This window comes from Molothrus aeneus, chromosome 4 (genome assembly GCF_037042795.1).
Source record: "Molothrus aeneus isolate 106 chromosome 4, BPBGC_Maene_1.0, whole genome shotgun sequence".
NCBI classification, from domain to species: domain Eukaryota; kingdom Metazoa; phylum Chordata; class Aves; order Passeriformes; family Icteridae; genus Molothrus; species Molothrus aeneus.
In genome coordinates this window covers 41,558,854-41,577,623 of record NC_089649.1, presented here as the reverse complement: position 1 = coordinate 41,577,623, position 18,770 = coordinate 41,558,854, and the positions used below count along the sequence as shown (strand labels likewise).

Below are 18,770 nucleotides of genomic sequence, written 5' to 3'. Positions count from 1 at the left end.
CGCTGAGCGCAGCCATGGCTGCCCAAGGAGAGAACGCTCAGCCCCAAGCACTCCCCGCAGCGCGCCGGCCACCAGCAGGCACAGCAGCACCACTGGGAAGGGATGGGTGACTCCGGGGAATCCCCACGGCAGCGCGGCCCCTCCTGCCCGGCCGAACGGGGACCGCCCGGGCCCGGGGCAGGCGGGGCCCGCCGGCACCGCGGGCCGGGCGGCGGCAGCGCGCGTGCGCCGCCAGGCTGCGGGCGGGCCGGGCCGCGGCGGCGCTGACCGACGTGGTGAGCCCGCCCCTCCCCGGCCCGGCCCCCTCCCGCCATCCCCGGGGAATGGACGGATGGGTGCGAGATTAGGTAGGTGGGTGGGTCGGTGGGTGTCCTGCTTCAGCGGGGAGGGGAGCGCCCCCGCCCGGGCCGAGCTGGCGGCGGGGCCGGGCCGCGCCGGGCGGGACGGGCCGGGACGGGACGGGCTGGTGTCCCCGCTGCACGCACCCCGCTGGGTGCTCGGCCGTCGCTTTTGGGCCTCCAGCCCCAGGGGTACCTCGGGGGGAGGTGCGGAGCCCCCTCGGTCCCCTTTCTGCAGGACCCAGGCTGTGTCACACGGGGGGCAGTGGCGCCTCCCGCATTGACGCCTTGCTATAGCCCCTGCCATTCTCCATCGCCCTTGGGAGATTCGGCTTGCCTGGCTTTAGGCACGGATTTTTTGGAAGAGGTCATCAGAATGATGCGAGGCTCTTCTCGGTTGTGCCAAGCAATAGGACAAGAGGCCTCGGGCAGAACATGATGCCTTGGAAGCTTCACCTGAACAGAGAAAGAGCTTCTTTACTGTGCAGTGACAGCACTGGAACAGATTGTCTGGGGAGACTGTGGAGTCTCCCTCAGTGGAGATACTCAGGAACTGCCTGGACACAATCCTGTGCAATGTGTTCTAGGATGACCCTGCTTGAGCAAGGACATTGGATCACATCACCCTAACAATAAGGTTGTGGGTTTGATCCCCATTATGGGCCATTCACTTAAGTGTTGTACTTATTGTCCTTGTGGTTCCCTTCCAACTCAGAAGATTCTGTGATTCTGTGACCCACTGTGGTTCTTTCCAACTTCACCCATGCTGTGATTCTGTGGTGTCCACTATAAGCCAATATCAAAAGTGGCTGTTTTGCAGAGCTCTTTTTATTCATGAATGTTATTATTGCGTAGTAATAATTCAAATAAAAAACATTTCCATCAACCCGGGCAAACATTTTTTCACATTCTGGCTGGAACTTTTGTGGGTCCCACACTCCAAGACCCTGTTAATATAACTGTGTTGTCTAAAATAATTTCAGGATTATGCTTCAGGAGTCAAACTGTTTCTGGCACTCCAGAATCTCTGAAACATGAAAATCCTTCACTAGCAGATAAACTGTAGTAGATTATTATATTTTAACAGTCATACATATCTTGCATATTTCTCTTTAGAATGCTTTTAATGGAAAGACAATTAGTCCTATGTTGTGGGGTTTTTATTTCATGAGTAGCAATGGCATTGCACATGAGAGTGTCTCATACTTTGTAAGCAAACAGTTGTGCTGTAAGTCTGTCCAAAGGGTCCTAGTATAATTGTTTTTACAGGTGCTTGGTAGGGTTTTTTTGAGCAGTTTAAGCTTAAAGTTTAAGCATTCTTTCTGTGGACTGTTGCAGTGAGCAGTACCCACACTCATCGGTCACCTTTTGTTCCTCTCCGTACTGCCACAGCTGTTTTTGTCTGGTACACTGAACTTGATTGGGGATTGATCTGTCTGAAAAAGTCCTCTCTAAATAGAAGGGTGTCTTTCCATCTGCATGAGCTGTCTGGTGAAGTTCATGTTAAAATACCTGCAGTAAGCCGTTAGGAGGGGACAGAGCAGGAACTTTGGAAGGGGGAAGAAACAGCTGGCTGGTCTCTTGTGGTGGCATAAGCTGATCTCCTGTCAAATGTGCAACTCAGCCTTAGTTCTAGAAGTTGTGTATGACACACACATACCCCGCCCCCCCCCTTTGTTTTTTCTCATCTCCCTGAAACTGATTTCCTAACTAAGGAATGAATACTTGCAGATGTGGCTAATTACCTTTCTGCTCAGTTCTGTCCTTGCTTTACTTGAGCTGGAAGAATATATATGTGTGTGTATGTATATTATGGGAAACATGACATTTGGATCGAAACAATGACATTTTACCTAAAGTATTTCTATACAGTAGAAGTGTAGAATTATGGCTTTTTTTTGTTGAGACAGGAAGTGTGTTCCAAGGTGTAATCGAGGTGCTGGTTGCAGCAACTGTGCCCTGCTGCACCACTCACTGGCCTGTTTATTCACTGGCCTTGTGTAACCTGAGCAGCTGCAGTAATTGCTGCTGTGCTTGCACACTCTGGTATAACAGCAGTCAGCTGTGGCTTGAGAGAAGGCATGTTGAAATGGCTGTTCATTTTTGTTGCTTCTTTTTTTCTCCTTAGGTAATTCTAGAAGCTATGGATATACTCTTCAGAATCAGAGGAGGCTTGGATCTTGCATTTCAGCTTGCAACGACTGATGGTGTGTCTATAAGACTAATAGATTTCTTAATACTTATATTAACTTTTATTAAGAAACTATTATATTTTTTGGCATTTTACCAGGTGTTAAGTGCTTCTTCACAAACCTGTAAATATTATTCTTTATCTCTATAAATTTTCTGACACTCTTTTTCCATCCTATGTTTTTTGTTTTAATTTGAAATAAATTTTACATTGACGTTTTTCATAATTTCATTTGCAAATACTTTTTACTTGTGCATATGTTATTAGGATCACTTTTCAGCTTGAAGCTGAAGTTGACTCTGAAATTCTAAGCAAACATAATAACTTTAAGGCAATGAATTTTGTTATAATTGGACTGTATTAGTAGTACAGTTTTGAGACTGTGGTCTAATCTTTCCAGAGAAATAGAGAAGGGGAGCAAGCTAACGAGTCACTCTAGTGAATTTAGGCAGGATTGGCTACTGCAATTCCATGTGATAGCAAGGGACTGGTCCATAAAGCATGAAGGGGCTCCTGTAGTCCCCCATTGTTACAGTCGAGTGCCATTCTCCTCAGGAGGCCTGCTCAGGGCTCTCAGGGGCCATTGAACTGTCACAAGGCAGGATGGGGAAGGAGGCTGTTCTTAGCTCAGTTCTCAGTCATTCTGCTTTTTAAAAGGACGTGTTGCTAGCAAAAACACTGAATTCCATCTAGTGAACCTTGATAAGGAACTTGGGCTTATTTGAGTTTGTGATGTGGAGCAGAAGTGTTGAATAGATTGACCTAATCCAAAACAGCATTTTGTGAGTCGCATCCTCAGAGAAGGGTTATTTATTTGACGTTGTCTCTGGTGTAGTGAATTGTAACTACAGTGAAGCAGAGTGGTGGTTGAATTGTCCAAGTGCATGGTATTCACACCTGTTAGTGGGTAAATATGGTACCTTGTTCCTTTTGAAGGGCACTGAGCTTTTTCTTTTGGAGCAATTTTTCTTTGACTTTTCTAATAATGTAGTTTTTACGGATTTCTAGTACAAAAGTTACCTAATTGTTACCAAATTTAAGTTAATTCATCAGAGAGAAACAGCAGTTTTTGATGGCTTGTTAGTAGTGTATTCAAAGTAATGTTTTTTAACCTTCACAGTAAGGAAAAAAATGTGGCTAATGTGTCAAAGTTACTTTATCATATCCAACAGTGTCATATCCGTTGTAGGTTCAGGCTGTAAGGTGTGAGTAGAACACCCTACAAGCTCTGAAAGACAACTGTACATACCAGTAATAAAGTTTCAAGCAAACCAGACTGTGGCGTACAGGTTTATGTTGGCCGAAATTTGGTCCTCAGCTGGAATGGAGGCCCTGCTTTTCCAAAGATTAGTCTGGGTTTGGATAGTATTTCTGAGCAATGATATGAGGTCAGAAACATGGGAGTGACTCGGATTGAATATTTTCAGGATGTTTTTCAAAACCCTAAATATACACAGAAGTTTGTACATGGAAGTTTGTTTGCAGCCGTAGGCTTGGTTAAGACTTACTAGATGTGGTGACAGCAGAGTAGAGTAATCTACTCTGTAAGTTTGACAGATCTGAGAGAAACAGTACACTTGTGTTCAGGGAGGTGACTGTGAATGTTTGAGACAGACCTGCTAAGTGAAATCTTACCTCAGTTTTGTTTACCCAGTCAATTTTCTGATCATAACAGCACTTGCATTTTTATTCCAAGTCAAAAAAAAATTTATTAAATGTGTGGCAACAGCTATTAAAAAACTGAAGGAATTTTCCAGGCTAATTATATCCTTACTGTGTTTCAGAGGCATCAACAAAAAAGGCATTAGGATATGTTTTCAGTGATCTTGAAAACAAACTGTCCTCCGAGGTTCTTGTATTCAGAATTTGCCACAGTTCAGTCTACGTGTGGCCTAACAATGGTATGACCACAGTTCCAGAGCTGACTGATGAGTCTGCATGTAAGGAGATAAGAAGATTTATACAGTAAGTATATTTAAAAACTGGGGGGGAAGGTTAACAGATTCATTTCATCTTACAGAAATTTCTCTTTCTGTTGATAATTCAGACTTGATCAAGATGATGAGACCAAACGAAAGCTTGGCAAAAAAAAGGATAAAAAGTTACAGGATACGGTATGTTTCTAACAAATAAAAAATTATCATTTAAACATTTTTAGACTTGCCCTCCCTAGGCTTTTCTCTACACAAATAGGCATTGACATGACTTTAAAGAATGCTTTTAAAATCATTGAGACTCAACAAGAATGCAGAAATCCACCTAAGGTAGATCAGCACATCAAGTTTGTCTTCAACATTACCAGCTTTTTCCTAACCCAAGTATTTCATTACTGAGTTTGATACCAAATACCTGCAGTCTTACTTTTACCTTATTGTTTCATGTGTAGTTGGAGATGTAATATTGGTGTCTTTATTCCCTGCAGCAGCAGATAATCAATGTAGACCTCATGCTGGAAATGACATCTTCATTAGCTGCTTTGGCTCCAGTTGTTGAAAGGGAAAAGAAGGAACACCACTACATAAATATGACATTACCAGTTGATGTTGTTGTATCTGTTTCTCCAGAAGAGCCATGGGGAAAGTACGTGTTATCCTGAACTTGCACTTTTTCAGCTTCATTTCTGCTTTTTCTTGAAATAATTAAGTAAAACTATATCATTCATCAGTTTAATGAAAAGTTTATAGTATTTTTGTGATGTAATTTTAACTGTGTAAATAGTAAAAGCTCATGTTGACAGCTGTTAACTTCTGTAATCTTGAGACATGATCCTTTTGCTGTCTATAAAAAACTCAGTTTATCAATGTCTGACAGATTTGATAACTCATAAGCATTGCTTAGCAAAGAATTGAGAAAGTCGGGAAAATATTCTAGAAATTTTTATATGTGAGATGTATAAAAGTGAGAGTTGGGGTGTATTTGATGAGTCTTTGTAATCTCAGCCCTACATTTGGGGGTGCAGCTGTGCAGCTGGGTAGGTTCAGATGGAAAACATTTGAGTCTGCCTATGTATTTTTTCCTTGCATTTTTTCCATAGGATTTGACTCTGATTGACACTAAACGGAGTGGATAAAATGCAAAACAAGAAAACATTTAGTCATATATTTAATTTTTATTTTGGCAAATGCTCATACTGATTGTGTTTCTGATATAAGAGCAGGGTAGCTGCATTTGGGAGGACTGAATCACTAGGGACTCATTTCTGTGTGCAGACAAGCTTTGACTAAGGCACAGTTGGGCTCTGCCTTTTCCTGTGGGAGCAGAAGCACTGAAGTAGTGCAGTCATCTGACCAGGTCAGACATGCATTTAGGTATTGTATAACTCACAGCTGTGAGAAAAAATCATTCACAATCACTGCTCTACTTTTGAAATATTCTCCCTTGTACTTTGCAGGGTACAAAATCTCCTAGTGAAAGCAATTCATGGGCAATTAACTGACATGGAAAGATGTATCATGAAATATGTGAAAGGAACATCAATTGTGGTACCAGAACAATTTCATTTCATGTTACCAGGAAAAAATCACCTCGTAACAGTCTCATATCCTACGGGTATTTCAGATGATCAGCTGGAAAGTTACAGAAAGGTAAAGCCAACAAATAGTAACAGAAGTGGATCTTTTAATTACTGTTATCAAAGCAGTGGTAGGGCTTTCCATTTAGTCAATGTAGAATAAATACTAGCAGATAGTGCTGTATTTTAGATTCATTTTTATTATAACCAAAGCAGTATACTGAATGTGGAAACTTGATTCATTAGAAGTTATTTTATAGAATGTGCCAGATCTCATTTTTGTGAGGGAACTCTAGAAACTTCAAAAGTACATAAAATTTGGTTGATAAATATTTTCTCTAAATTATACTTCCAGTAAAGTATTATTTGAATTTCTCCCTTTTTTTTTGTTCTTCTATGGTAGAACATTATTTTACTTTTGGTGTGTTACTACATTCAGCTTTTTACATATATCCTGAAAGGCTTATTGGGGATTTTGTTTGTTTTGGTTTCTTTCTTGGGGTTTTTTGGTGTTGGGGGGTATTTGTCTGTTTGGAGGGGCTGCTTTTTGTAGCTCACAGTTGACCAGACTTAGCTAGTTTTTGAGTTGGTTTTGCCTTTGGGTTGGCACCTAGAAAAAAGAATATGGATGAGGTGGAAGAATGTTGAGATGTGTCAGTCGTTTCAGATTGAGACTGATACCAGTCTAGGTCCACACAATTGCATGTACTGAGAGCAGGGAAAGAATATTATGCAGCTTTAGAGGTGTAGAAACTGGGGACTTTTTCTGCATGAAGCATTACTGGGTATATAAAATCCAATCTAGCCTTGTGTTTGCAGAGGCCTCAGGCACTGGTGGCACTGCCTGTGTTTCCTGCTCTCTCTGTCTGCTGTTCACTCTAACCCACTGATGGGAAGTGTTACTGCAGCTCCTCTAGCTGGGTTCAGAGCTGTGTCATCTGCCTAAAATGTATTACCTGGGTTACACACATTATCCTAGATGATCTCATCATGCCTTTCACTCTTAAGCTCTGTGAAATAAGACAATATATCTCTTTAAATGTGGCTGCTGTGTGGCAAACAGAGCTTAAGAGATTTTAAAATAGACTGAATCTGCTTGAACCATAAGCCCAATATCTTTACTTTGTGTCAGTACGTGTTATTTGTGTGCTCCAATATCAGTTAAGATTATAATTGGGTGTGTGTATCTACATTACTGTGTAGATAAAACTGTAATCCTTTTGTATGATGGTGTATTTTATCAGGCTTTCATAACAAACCTGTTACTCGTGGTATTTTCAGTGGGGCCCCAGCAGCAGGTGTTATGTAACAGGACTGCAGAAAGTAGTGGATCCTTTAGAAGGGAGATAAGCCTGCATGAGCTTCCCTGCAGAGGAGGTCTAGTAGTAAACATACCTGCTGAGTGTTTAATTAAGCCTATTTTAATAATTTGCTAAACTATGTTATTAAAATTATGTCTTTATTGCTTTTCTTTTAATCCAAAACTTGAATTGTGTTTCTTATTTTTATTTGAACTTGCATGTAGGAATTGCATGGGTTATACAATCTGCCTTGTGACAGACCATATTTCAAGAGAGCAAATGCTTATCATTTTCCAGATGAACCATATAAAGATGGATATCTCAGAAATCCACATTTACATCTTAGTTCACCTGGCATGGAATCTGGTATGGTAAGTTTAAATTGAAACATTTTGCAGAAAGTGCCTTTTTATTTTAATTGAGTTTTTTTCTTGAAAGAAGTAATTTAGATAGTAAATGGTGTGCAGATAAGAAAGTGAAATAATTGGCTTGACATTTTAAGCAAAAGGGCTCCTCTGCACAAAATGGCATTGCTTTAATTTGGATTTTCCTGAGAAATAATAATAAATTGGATTTTCCTGGGAAAATAATGTCCATGATTTTATCATGTATTCTAAAAGGTTTCTCAGAACGAGGACAAGAAACTAAAACTATGAACAAAGAAGTTTAAGAGACAAAAACAGGTGGAGTAATCATGCGTGAATTAATGACCCTTTGAATCTTCCAAAGAATTGCAGTCCCTGACTGCAAACTTTACAGGGCAAGTGCCAGGCAATATGACTTCTCTGCAAACTGGTGCAAGGTGTGCTGAGATGCCTGTGTGTTCTCCCTCCTGTGCAGGTTCATTTAGTGCGAGGTGTGCTGAGATGCCTGTGTGTTCTCCCTCCTGTGCAGGTTCATTTAGTGCAAGGTGTGCTGAGATGCCTGTGTGTTCTCCCTCCTGTGCAGGTTTCTTTAGTGCAAGGTGTGCTGAGATGCCTGTGTGTTCTCCCTCCTGTGCAGGTTTCCTTAGTGCAAGGTGTGTACAGTTACCACCACTACATGCAGGACCACATCGATGACAGTGGCTGGGGCTGTGCCTATCGCTCTCTGCAGACAATCTGCTCTTGGTTCAAGCACCAAGGCTACATGGACAGACCTATACCAACACACAAGGAAATTCAACAGGTACAGAACACTTAAGGAGATTATTTTATGCTTATTTGTCTATAAAGGTTTGTGTAGATTATGTTTTAAATATCAAATTCGTACATTTTAGAAGATATTTTTTGTCCCTTAAATTGGACTGGTGGTTCTGAATTGTTTGTTTTGGGTGACATTATCTGTACAATAAGATACATTAAATAAATGTTTCCTTGGAATAATGTTATATTAGAAGCTGTGATATGACATTTTCAGTGTTTTTGTCAAATGAAAAGAACAAAGAACCCAATGTGTCATGCTAAAATCAGTTTTAAAACTGGCTGTCATATTCAGTGACAGCTGGATTAGTTCCCAGATGCTACACAGGAATTTACTGACAATTTTAGCAACTTTGCCTTTGACAGTAGTGCACTTTTCCTGATTTTTGAACTCTCCTTCACTTCTTTTTCTGTTTTGAATTTAAATGCATACCTGAATTGTTCATTTTTGTTAACAACACTGAATTAAAACTGTAGGCTTGTAGCTAATACCCATACTTGGGTATGCCTGTCAAGGAATACTGCAATTACCTTCTGTCTTCTAAATATAATTCTTCATGTTACAGTTATTTACTGAACATTTTTAGTAAAGTTTAATTCATTCCATGAAAATACATTAATTATGTGTAGCAGGGATGAGAACACTAAAGGTAAAACCACATTTCCTGATCATTTCTCAATCCACACCTGAATGCTATTGAAATCTGTGCACTCCTGTAGCATATTTAGGCATCTAAAAGAGGGCAGTAGCCCTCAGAAGACCTTTGGGCTTTGTGTCCTGAGCAGAAAAGGTCCCTCTCAAGTGCTGAATGTAACATAAAAGGCTCAGAATGAAGAAGAGGTTAAAATAAACCATAACCTTTGACATGGATCAGTTGCCTCTTCCTGAGAGCACTATTTTATGGATGCTTTCCTGAGTGCTTTGAATAGAAATCCAAGCCTTTCAGTCTGTGAAGTGGCTTCTGCAGTGTGCAAATTATGCACTCCATTATTAAAGAGCTCAGTGGCCCCCCTCCCAGCCTAAAGTCTGCCTGTGGACCTGGGATTGTAGTCTCTGCTCATGGACACAGTTCTACATTACTGCTCAAAGGGACATTTCCAAAACAGAACCACAGTGAATGATTTCAACATCCATTGGTCTGCTTTTAAACAGCTAGGTTCAAAACACATGCCCATATATAAAAAGCAACTTTGTTCACACAAAGTGGTGGAATTCCCTACTATATGTTGTTGATATTTGGGTTTCTTCCTTCCAAATTATGATGTTGCAAAGGCACTGGTTGATGCTGGAGACAAGCCTGCAGCGTTTGTTGGCTCACGGCAATGGATTGGTTCGATTGAGGTACAGCTTGTTTTGAATCAGCTTTTTGGAATAACATCCAAAATATTATTTGTCAGGTAAGAATCACTGCCTGTTTAGTAGCTTGGTAATTGCTAGAAAGACTGAATGCCTTAAAATGCAAATAATGATCACAGTACATGGGAGAAGAGGTATAATTAAAGAAAAGGTATAATTAACCCTCCATTCCTACCTTTAGTTGTACTAAGTGCTTATAGATGACGATAGAGTTAAATTTCTTGAGAGCTTTGGGTTCCACTTTCCATTTTCTATAAATTGCTTAATAATATGCAAATAGCCCGGTTTTATAAAGCTATGGTCAAATGCTTCCACAAGAAATGTGGCTCCCATTGGTTTTGCTTAATCTATAAATTGCTTCATGATATGCAAACTGATATGGAATTCAGCCTTTGCACCACAATTTTTGATGCAGGCACACAGTCTGATGTCCAGAGAGAACTGAATGTACACTAACAAATAGATTATTACTGCAGCCACAGACCTAACTTGTGAGTTTAGGATTGAGGCAAATTGTTGAGAAGTCTGGAAAATAATGTTCCCCTTTTTGCATTTGTGTGACAAATAAAGCAAGGAATTCGTTTCCATTCTGACAATCTGATGCTCTCATACATAATGAAGGACCCTACAAAGATATTTGGAACAAAAAGAATAGTCTTTAGCATTTATCAGAAGAAAAGCTGTCATACTTTTTATAATTTAGGAAGCACTAAGCTGACTAATAAAACCCTGAACATTTAATAAATACCATCATGAAATTAGGAACATACACTAACAGTATGTATGAAAATACAAACAAAAATGCTTTTCATATGTTGTGTTTATTTAGAGTAAATTCACATTGTAGGTATTCTAAAAGACCATAGTGATGGGGATGCTTAATGGTAGGAAAATAGTTCAGGTCTTCAATATTTTAATCTTTTTTTTGCTCCAGAGCTTGTACTTGCAGAGGATTCGCCTATTATTTGTAGCAGCTGTGAAGATTTTTATTTCTGCATATGAGAATATAGAATACACTCCTTTCTGAACTGGGTGGAATTGCTCATAGTGCTGCTACAAAGGAGCACCAGTTTTTCTCAGTGTTACAAAAAACCAACATCAATACCATGCCAGGAAGAAGAAACAATCATGCAGCTTTTTCAGCTGGTCACTGGCAGTGGATAGCATTTTTGTCTTAGGCTTATTTCCAGCAAGCATCTCTAATTCTTTATGGAAATAAGACCTCACAGCTGCACCAGCAACACTGCTACTGGATCCATTACAATAAATGCATCATTTCCCAGTTTTGTATTCTGTCTGCATTTAACCCATTCCTAGCTGGGGAGTAGGCACACAGACTTTCACTGGGTTTTAAAAAGATTGGCCACTATATGAAGAAATAAAAAGACAAGATATTAAAAATGTCTGTATTAATATCCATGCCTAGCAAATAGACCTTTTGTTAGAAAATATTTTTCAGGTTTTCTCAGGAAGTTTAGAAAGGAATAATCCAAGTGACTTTCTAATCAGTTATCTGTGCAGTGAACGAGTATAATGGACAATTAGTGAAGTAAGTCTAGTGAGAATGACAAGTCTCTTATTGTTTTTCTTACCTAGCCAGGGTTCTGAACTAGCATTGCAGGGAAGAGAGCTTGCTAATCATTTCAAGACTGAGGGAACTCCAATTATGATTGGTAAGTACCTGAGTATTGAAGAATGCTAATGAAAGTGCATGGCCTCCCTGTGCTGAATTTCATTTCAATTAGAACCCATTTAATTTACTGTACAAAAGTTAATCAAAACTGTAGATTAATTAAAAATTACGGTTTTCCCAAGGTAGCCTCGAAAATGATAGAGTTTAGTCTGGTTGGTATATTTTTATTTGGTATTTCTTTCAAGCTCAGTTTTAAACATGGAAAAAAAAGTCAGTCTAAATGGTGTTTTTATAAATTTCTATTAAGTCAGAACTTGAGCTGACTTCCATTCTCTACAGGAGGAGATGTTCATAAAGTCCCCAAAACTTCCCCTCAGAGAAGAGTACTGTTCATCTGGCTTGGAAGAGAAGGGTATTATCCAAATTTGTTTTAAGACCAGTTGTAATAATCTGAAGTATTGATATGATAAGTGTCATTTGCAAAAATACTGCAACATTAATTGACTTGTTTTTTCCATGTTGTGTTTTAGGAAATTAGCAATATTGATGTTATTATTTTCAACTTTAATAACATTATGTAAGCAATTTTTCAGTCTGTATTTGTCATTCCATAATACATTGTAACTTTCTCAAAACAGAGGTGCCAGAAGTCCAGACTTTGGTATGGTGGTGGTTTAGATTAGAGATTAGGAAGAAATGTTTCCCTGTTAGACACCAGAACAGCTGCCCAGAGATCTTTGTGGATGCCCCAAGACCAGAGGGAGAGCCCAAGGCTCAAGGCCAGGATCAGTGGAGCTTTAAGCACCTGCTCTAGTGGGAGGTGACCTCCCCATGGCAGGGGGGTTGGAACCAGGTGATACTTAAGAGTCCTTTACAACCCAAACCATGCTATGATTCTATTAAATGTTCTTGGCCTTTTGGCAGCCTTTTTGTCTGAATTTCAAGAATGTAGAATCCTGTATTGAAAAATCTTTTAGTACCCTTTGTACTGCGCTCATGTAGGTTGGTTTAATTTTTGTTGTCATTGGAGAGCTGGAGTTGGGCTTTTTGAGGGTAGGGTTTGGAGATTGGTTTTGCTTGTATTCTTCCAGGGATTTTGCAATCCCTATGTGCTGTGTGGAGTTATTAGTACAATATTGTGGGGAAGTAAAATATTGCATGTTATCTGAAAGAAACATGCAAGAGTTGAGCTGTGCCCATCTCATCAAAATATCCCCTTTTCCTGTTTGCAGGCTGAGGAAAGGGAAATCAGAATTTACTATTCTGCCCCTAATATTCATTGATGTTATATAGTAGAAAACGACAGATAAACCTCATCCAGGAATTCTGATTTCTCTTCTAATTTTAGTCCTACAACCATGAAATTTTGCAGCTTTCTTTCCTACAGTTAGGTTTCTTTAAAAAAAAGTGCAAAAGAGACGTTTGAAATATTCTTGACTTCATCTGGTGGAAGTGCTGAGGATTTAACCTGCCTTGCTGACTTGGAAGAAATTTGGAAAATACATTCTCTGCTTATTTTAGTTACTACAACTAACCTTTCTTAGATGTAGTAAAGATACATTGTTTAATAATGTCAAGAATCTTATGAAAGAAACACTTTCAGAATCATCTTGATACAAGCTAACCTGTTAATGGAAGGTGTTGATGTACTTTTATTTAGACCTTGCACATTAAATCAATCCCAATGGAAAAAAAATCAGCAATCTCTGTTTCTCCTATTTTAGGTGGAGGTGTTTTGGCTCACACGATATTAGGAGTGGCTTGGAATGAGACTACAGGGCACATTAAATACTTGATTCTAGACCCACATTATACTGGAGGAGAAGATCTGCATGTTATATTGGAAAAGGTGAGGCTTAATGCACATATACACTCACACATTTATGTATATACATGTATTTTGGCATTAAACAGATAATGTCCAGACAAATACAACGTGGCCATTCTTTGGCTTCTCCATTCCTTATGGAAAAAGCACTGACCCCACTTAACCTGCATACTACAATATGCTAAGTATTGTCAGTTTCTGAAACTTAGTGTCTTTGGAGATATATCAGATCAGAAACTACAGCAAGTTATACTATAAAGAAATGTTCTTTATTCACCCATCTTCCCTTTTACCCAGGAGTATATACCATAAATGTGTTTTATATTTTGAATAAAACAGAAAATTCTGTTCAGGCTGTAAGATGCTCTAAATGAAAGAGAAGATAATTTCTTTTAAATTTTAAAAGTTATTTTAAAAATCCAGCAATAACCATTCTCAGATTAGGCCTTTAGCAATGATCAGAGGATAGGTACTGAATTGTTTTGAAAATGTGGAAAAACTACAAAGTGCTCAGGGGCATGTAATGTCATTTCCACATTTAAAGACACTAAAAGGGATGACGCAGCATGTTACAAACCAGTAAATATAGTGTCAGAAATGTAAACTCTTAAAGCAGCTGAATCATCCTGTAAGTGCTAGGTAATCAATGTCTTTTCTGTTTTTCATATTAAGTTGGAAATAGTAACTTTTATTTCTAATATTTGATACCCTTGTGTAGGCCCAACAAAAAAACCCAAACAAACAAAAAACTAACAAATAAAGCCAAGCAAAAGCCCACAAAAACCCCAACAAACAAAAAAAGGAGCTCTTTAAGAAACATTTTACTGGCCTATAATGATCAAAGCTTGAAGTGAACACAGGAAGAAACAATTTCCAAAGGATGTGTAGGACCAAAGGCTGTTAGAGCTACTAGCTATTAGAATGGTTTCAGTGGTCCAGGAGGATAAAATAAATGCAGAACCCACTTTCCTTATCAAAAGTGTCTAGGGAGGAACTAAGGGAAACTGTGAGAATGATGATGTTTCAGAATAACATTAGCCTCTCAGGAGCAGCAGAAGGTAGTGGGGAGGTGGGGATGGGGAGGAGATGATACTTTCTAAGAATTAAGCTGGGGAGGGAGGAAGGGGGAGAGAGTCTTTCTGTAATGTGTTTTCCATTAATGTGTTTCCAGGCACGTAGAGAACTTTCTGAAAATTGTCATTGCATTCTACAGACATTTGAAAATAATTCATACAGCTTAGATTAGTATAATTAGTAAAATAAGAATAGACTCAATAGTAAAAAGCAGGAAAAACAGAATTTGCATTTCTGTCAGGAAAACCAGAATTTGAAGTAGATTTAAAAGCTCTCTTGCTTTTCCTTGGACAGGGCTGGTGTGGCTGGAAGGGCCCGGAGTTTTGGAACAAGGACGCCTATTATAACCTGTGCCTACCTCAACGACCAAAGGCTATTTAAATTCACTCTCATGCTGAATGTGCTGAGACAGAACAGTAGCTGATCTAGATAAAACTCTCCTGTTATTTATCAAAATAATGCTTTAAGTCAATCAAAACCCAGTTGAAATAGAAATGTTGGTTGAATGACTTAAATTAAGAAACTATTTTTTTTAATGAAACCTCTAGAAATAACAGTTACCTGCTTTGAACTGTATTCCTTACAAATGCATTTATTAGGCAACAAATACTCTGTACTTTTCCATAGCACAACTTTAGGTTTATATAGTATTTCCTCTTCTGCTAGAATCTTTGTAGATTAAATGCCAAATCCGATTGTTTTAGGGAATTCTTTCATGACAAAAAGATAAAGTGTCCTCTGTCTTTCAAGTTCCACTTAGCCAGCTGTCTTGTCCATTATGAATCTGTTCAAAGGCCTTGTTTGTTGCTGGGATTCTTGATGATGCATTTTAGAAGTGGGAAAAGAATGGCCATATTTACTGAATTTTATTAATTTTGCTGTCATACTTACACAGAAAAAGCAAGAGAATTCATTTTCTATGCTCATTTATTTATAACTGAATGAATACAAGTATTCCAGGGGGAAAAAAAACTTCACGAGATTCTTCTGTAAGAAGTAACAATAAACAAGCTTTCCTCCTTCTCAGAAGGAGACAATGTCCCAGCACACACATCTGACTGCTCGGTGTATCATCCAGTCATGGTTCTTCAGACTTCAGATTCCACTTATTTCATGTTGGGATTACAAGCTGTGTCTTCTGGCAGCTAGGAGACAAGATCTGTCATAGAGACAAAATAAGTCTGTAGCTACTTCATCAGTACATCAGTAAGACTACCCATGATTTTTATTTTTTCTGTGTTGAAGTAGCCTCTTAAGTGGCATTCCACATATACCGTCCATTTCCAAGAAGACCCTACCCTTAAGTACCTATGCAAGTTCATCCTTACTAGGAGGCTCCTAAATCTAACTGCTCTGTGTCTAACACATATTTGTTTTACTTAGATGCTAAAAACATTTTAAAAAATATTCTGAATTGTATTAAACCAACACTGTTACACACCATCTGATCTTCTCCTCTTCCTGTTTATGGATCTGCTGGTTTCACTTTCTTGTTTCTGTGCAGTTGGATCCTCTCTCTGCAAGCCATGTCTGTCACTTAGCGAGTATCCAGACTGTCCTCTCAGTTTCATTGTCTGAGTGTGCTGAATTGTCCTGAGGAACTTGGCACATTCCAGAAAGCCATAATCCAGTGCAAGGTCTGCTGCTGTCTGTCCTCTGTTGTTGCACAAGCTGAAATACAGAATTAATAATAACCAATTAAACTGGAATAATGAGCAAGTGCTGATTAAATGGTGATTTAGGCAGGTGTATAAAAATAAGTACTGAGAATCAATAGCAAGAAGGTTTGTCAAGGATAGCATATGGCTCATACAGGGGGTTGGTATTAAATACAAATAGGAATAATTATTTTTAAATAAATTTGTCATCAGACTGTTACGGGCTTTAGCCTATCAGAAAGGCAAGGAGAGGGTGAGATTATGATCAGGATTTTTCTCTCCTCAGTTATCACAGAGGCATATAGCTAAACAACAGCATGTGAGCATGTGGTCAGTGCTCCTTTGATGTTTATGTCAGTTTTTCATACTCCTGTGGCTGTAGTCATGCTATATTTGCAGCCTCAGCATGTGTGTTCTGAGCAAGTTAAATGTACTCTGTAAAATGCACATCCTTTGATGCTCCTACTGAAGTTACTAAATGTCATTCAACTTACTCAATTTTAGCATCACCAGCAACAAGGAGAGCAAGACATTCCAAACTCCCAGCTTTTGCTGCTTTATGTATTGGGGCTTCTCCAAGGCAATCCTAAAAACACAATTTATATATAACAGTCATTTGCAAGAAGAGGAGTAGGATAAAGTTGTCTTGTTCTCTAAAATGACTGCTTATGTACACCAGTCTGTTGTGAGCTGAGAGAGATTAAAGGAATATAGCTAGGATAGTAATGGTAACTACCATTAAATGTCTAATGTATTCATCATCACAAAGCAGAAGTGCTGTCTCCTGCAGTACTCATTGTTTAACCTTTGCCTTCTAAAAGATAACTTACACAGAATACTCTCTGCACAGATTAACAGCATCTCTTGGCACCATTCAGGGATTGCTGTGACCAACAACTTGCTACCAGCTCAGAGGTATAAGAGATTCAACTCAGCAACTCGAGTAAGAATCCTTTCATTTACTTTTTTGGAGTAAATGAAGGGATTCTTACTTTTGGAGGAAAAATAAATACTCAAGTTGTGTAAAAGAATTAAGTTATTTGGACATCTGCATACAGCACTCTTAAGTGTGAAAATTAAATTATACATTGCAAGCGAAGTTGCTAATGCAATATGGAAAGGATTTCTGGTTCGTGCTAGAAGTTACTCTAGAATAAGCAACCCTAGATATCTCATGCAATACAACTGAGTATAAAAAACCCTCTCTTAGATAAAAAGCGTGTCAATAATATTAAGTGGATTTACTGACATGCCAGATTAGAAATAGAAGGAATAAAACGTATGTGGTTTTTACCTGTTGGTTCAAATTTGCTCCTGTCTGCAGTTGCCAAAGTAGGAAAAAAGCTTCACCACCACAAGCAGCCAAGTGAGCTGGAGACTGACCAGAGGCATCTGCAGGTGCATTCACACCAGTTCCTGTCTCAAATAGGTTGCTGAAACTACCAGACTGAAACAGGATAGCAAAGGAAAAAGGGAACTGTTACTGCCCGTGTAAGCCACGGTAGGTCTCAGAATACTGCATCACAGCAAAAACCATTCCCCTTGCAAATCATTGGACCTTCATGTTCCTTGCAAGTGCAATTTAAACATTTACTTTTTTAAAGAGCAGTGCAAGAAAGAGGTTTTTGGCTTTTAATCTCTTAACCACAAATACCGATCGGCAGCGTTAGTGCCCCAGCATTAATAGCAGCAGCTCCAGGCAAACAACCCCTCATTCACTTCCGCAGCCGGGCTCCCGGCAAGACAGAACCACAGACAGAGCGTCCCAAAGCTCACCTCGGAACTGCAGTCCAGAATCAGCATCGCTTCCCTTTGCTGGGCTCGGGGCTGTCGGGGCTCGTGGCTGTCGGGGCCGGGGAGCGCGGCGCGGGTCCGTCCGTGCCCGCCTCCCGGGCGCGCTGCGAGCGCCGGGCCCGCGGCCCCGCCCGCCCCGCCGGCCGCACGTAGGCAGCGGCAGCCGCCGCCCAATGGCCGCCCCGAGGCTCCGCGGGGCCGCGGCCGGGCCGGGGCTGGCGGCGGGGGCGGCCATGTGGCGCGGGGCCGGCCGGCACGTCCCGCACACACTCGCCAGCCGCGGCAGCGCCCTCCGGAGCCCCGGGCAGCCCGGCACCCGCTGCTGCACCGGCCGGGAGCGGGCCCGCTGGAAGCGCTGCTGGCCCGGGAGCCACGGAGCCCTGAGCGCGGCCTGGTGTGCGCTGGGCTGTGCTGCTGCCAGGCGCAGCCGCCACAGCGCTTCTGCCAGCGGACATTAACGCTGGTTTGGGAAGGCTAGACCAAGGCAGACTTGCATCTAGGAAAGACAACAATAGAGAATTAATTTCGTTTTCCCCCCCCCCCAAAAAAAGCTTAAATCGGTGAAAAGAAATCTGTACCATCGTCGTGCCCACGCTCTGCCACTCGGCCAGGGAGACTGGGCAGACGTGTCACGCTGTGAGACCCAGCTCTGCCCTTCAGCACAGACATTGCAGCAAGTTCATCATCACCAGTGTGAGCGGGACTAGAATCGGCAGTGGTGGATCTGGGCACAGCCACCTGCTACATCTCTGCTCAAAACACATTTGCAAAAACAGAACCTTGATTGTCACTTACATGAGCTTGAAGCATCCTAGAGAGGGTGAGTGTCCAAAGTGCACAATTCTGTTCCCCTAGCATTATGGTACTTCCTTCTGTCTCAAATACCTCCATGTTTGTTATGGAA

General features: G+C 40.4%; 2 protein-coding genes across 3 annotated transcripts; one reads left to right on the top strand and one right to left on the bottom strand.

Moving 5' to 3' along the window:
• The first annotated feature begins 251 nt into the window (after positions 1–251).
• On the top strand, positions 252–15,857 carry UFSP2 (UFM1 specific peptidase 2). Of its 2 annotated transcripts, none has more exons than XM_066548335.1 (12): positions 252–347; positions 2,467–2,545; positions 4,314–4,494; positions 4,577–4,643; positions 4,955–5,109; positions 5,921–6,113; positions 7,566–7,712; positions 8,344–8,508; positions 9,796–9,920; positions 11,476–11,552; positions 13,237–13,361; positions 14,709–15,857. In XM_066548335.1, exons 2-12 carry the CDS (start codon positions 2,482–2,484, stop codon positions 14,793–14,795), a joined length of 1,386 nt encoding a protein of 461 aa, XP_066404432.1. In that variant the 5' UTR covers positions 252–347; positions 2,467–2,481; the 3' UTR covers positions 14,796–15,857. The 2 variants fall into 2 exon arrangements, with proteins under 2 accessions (XP_066404432.1, XP_066404431.1); XM_066548334.1 differs by having other exon boundaries at positions 4,952–5,109.
• ANKRD37 (ankyrin repeat domain 37) lies at positions 15,324–17,976 on the bottom strand. The gene is made up of 5 exons (XM_066548337.1): positions 17,849–17,976; positions 17,367–17,519; positions 16,567–16,658; positions 15,856–16,085; positions 15,324–15,573 (listed from the first exon to the last, which is right to left on the bottom strand). Exons 1-5 carry the CDS (start codon positions 17,873–17,875, stop codon positions 15,560–15,562), a joined length of 516 nt encoding a protein of 171 aa, XP_066404434.1. The 5' UTR covers positions 17,876–17,976; the 3' UTR covers positions 15,324–15,559.
• Positions 17,977–18,770: the final 794 nt, after the last annotated feature.

Excerpts from the sequence above, each read along its gene's own strand:
- UFSP2 (XM_066548334.1), top strand. The coding sequence starts at position 2,482 with ATGGATATACTCTTCAGAATCAGAGGAGGCTTGGATCTTGCATTTCAG. Across the intron at positions 5,110-5,920 it reads CCAGAAGAGCCATGGGGAAA|GGTACAAAATCTCCTAGTGA; the intron begins GTACGTGTTATC and ends TGTACTTTGCAG. Across the intron at positions 13,362-14,708 it reads TGCATGTTATATTGGAAAAG|GGCTGGTGTGGCTGGAAGGG; the intron begins GTGAGGCTTAAT and ends TTCCTTGGACAG.
- ANKRD37 (XM_066548337.1), bottom strand. The coding sequence starts at position 17,875 with ATGCTGATTCTGGACTGCAGTTCCGAG. Across the intron at positions 16,659-17,366 it reads GAGCAAATTTGAACCAACAG|GATTGCCTTGGAGAAGCCCC; the intron begins GTAAAAACCACA and ends TTGTGTTTTTAG. Across the intron at positions 16,086-16,566 it reads GCTGGTGATGCTAAAATTGA|CTTGTGCAACAACAGAGGAC; the intron begins GTAAGTTGAATG and ends TCTGTATTTCAG.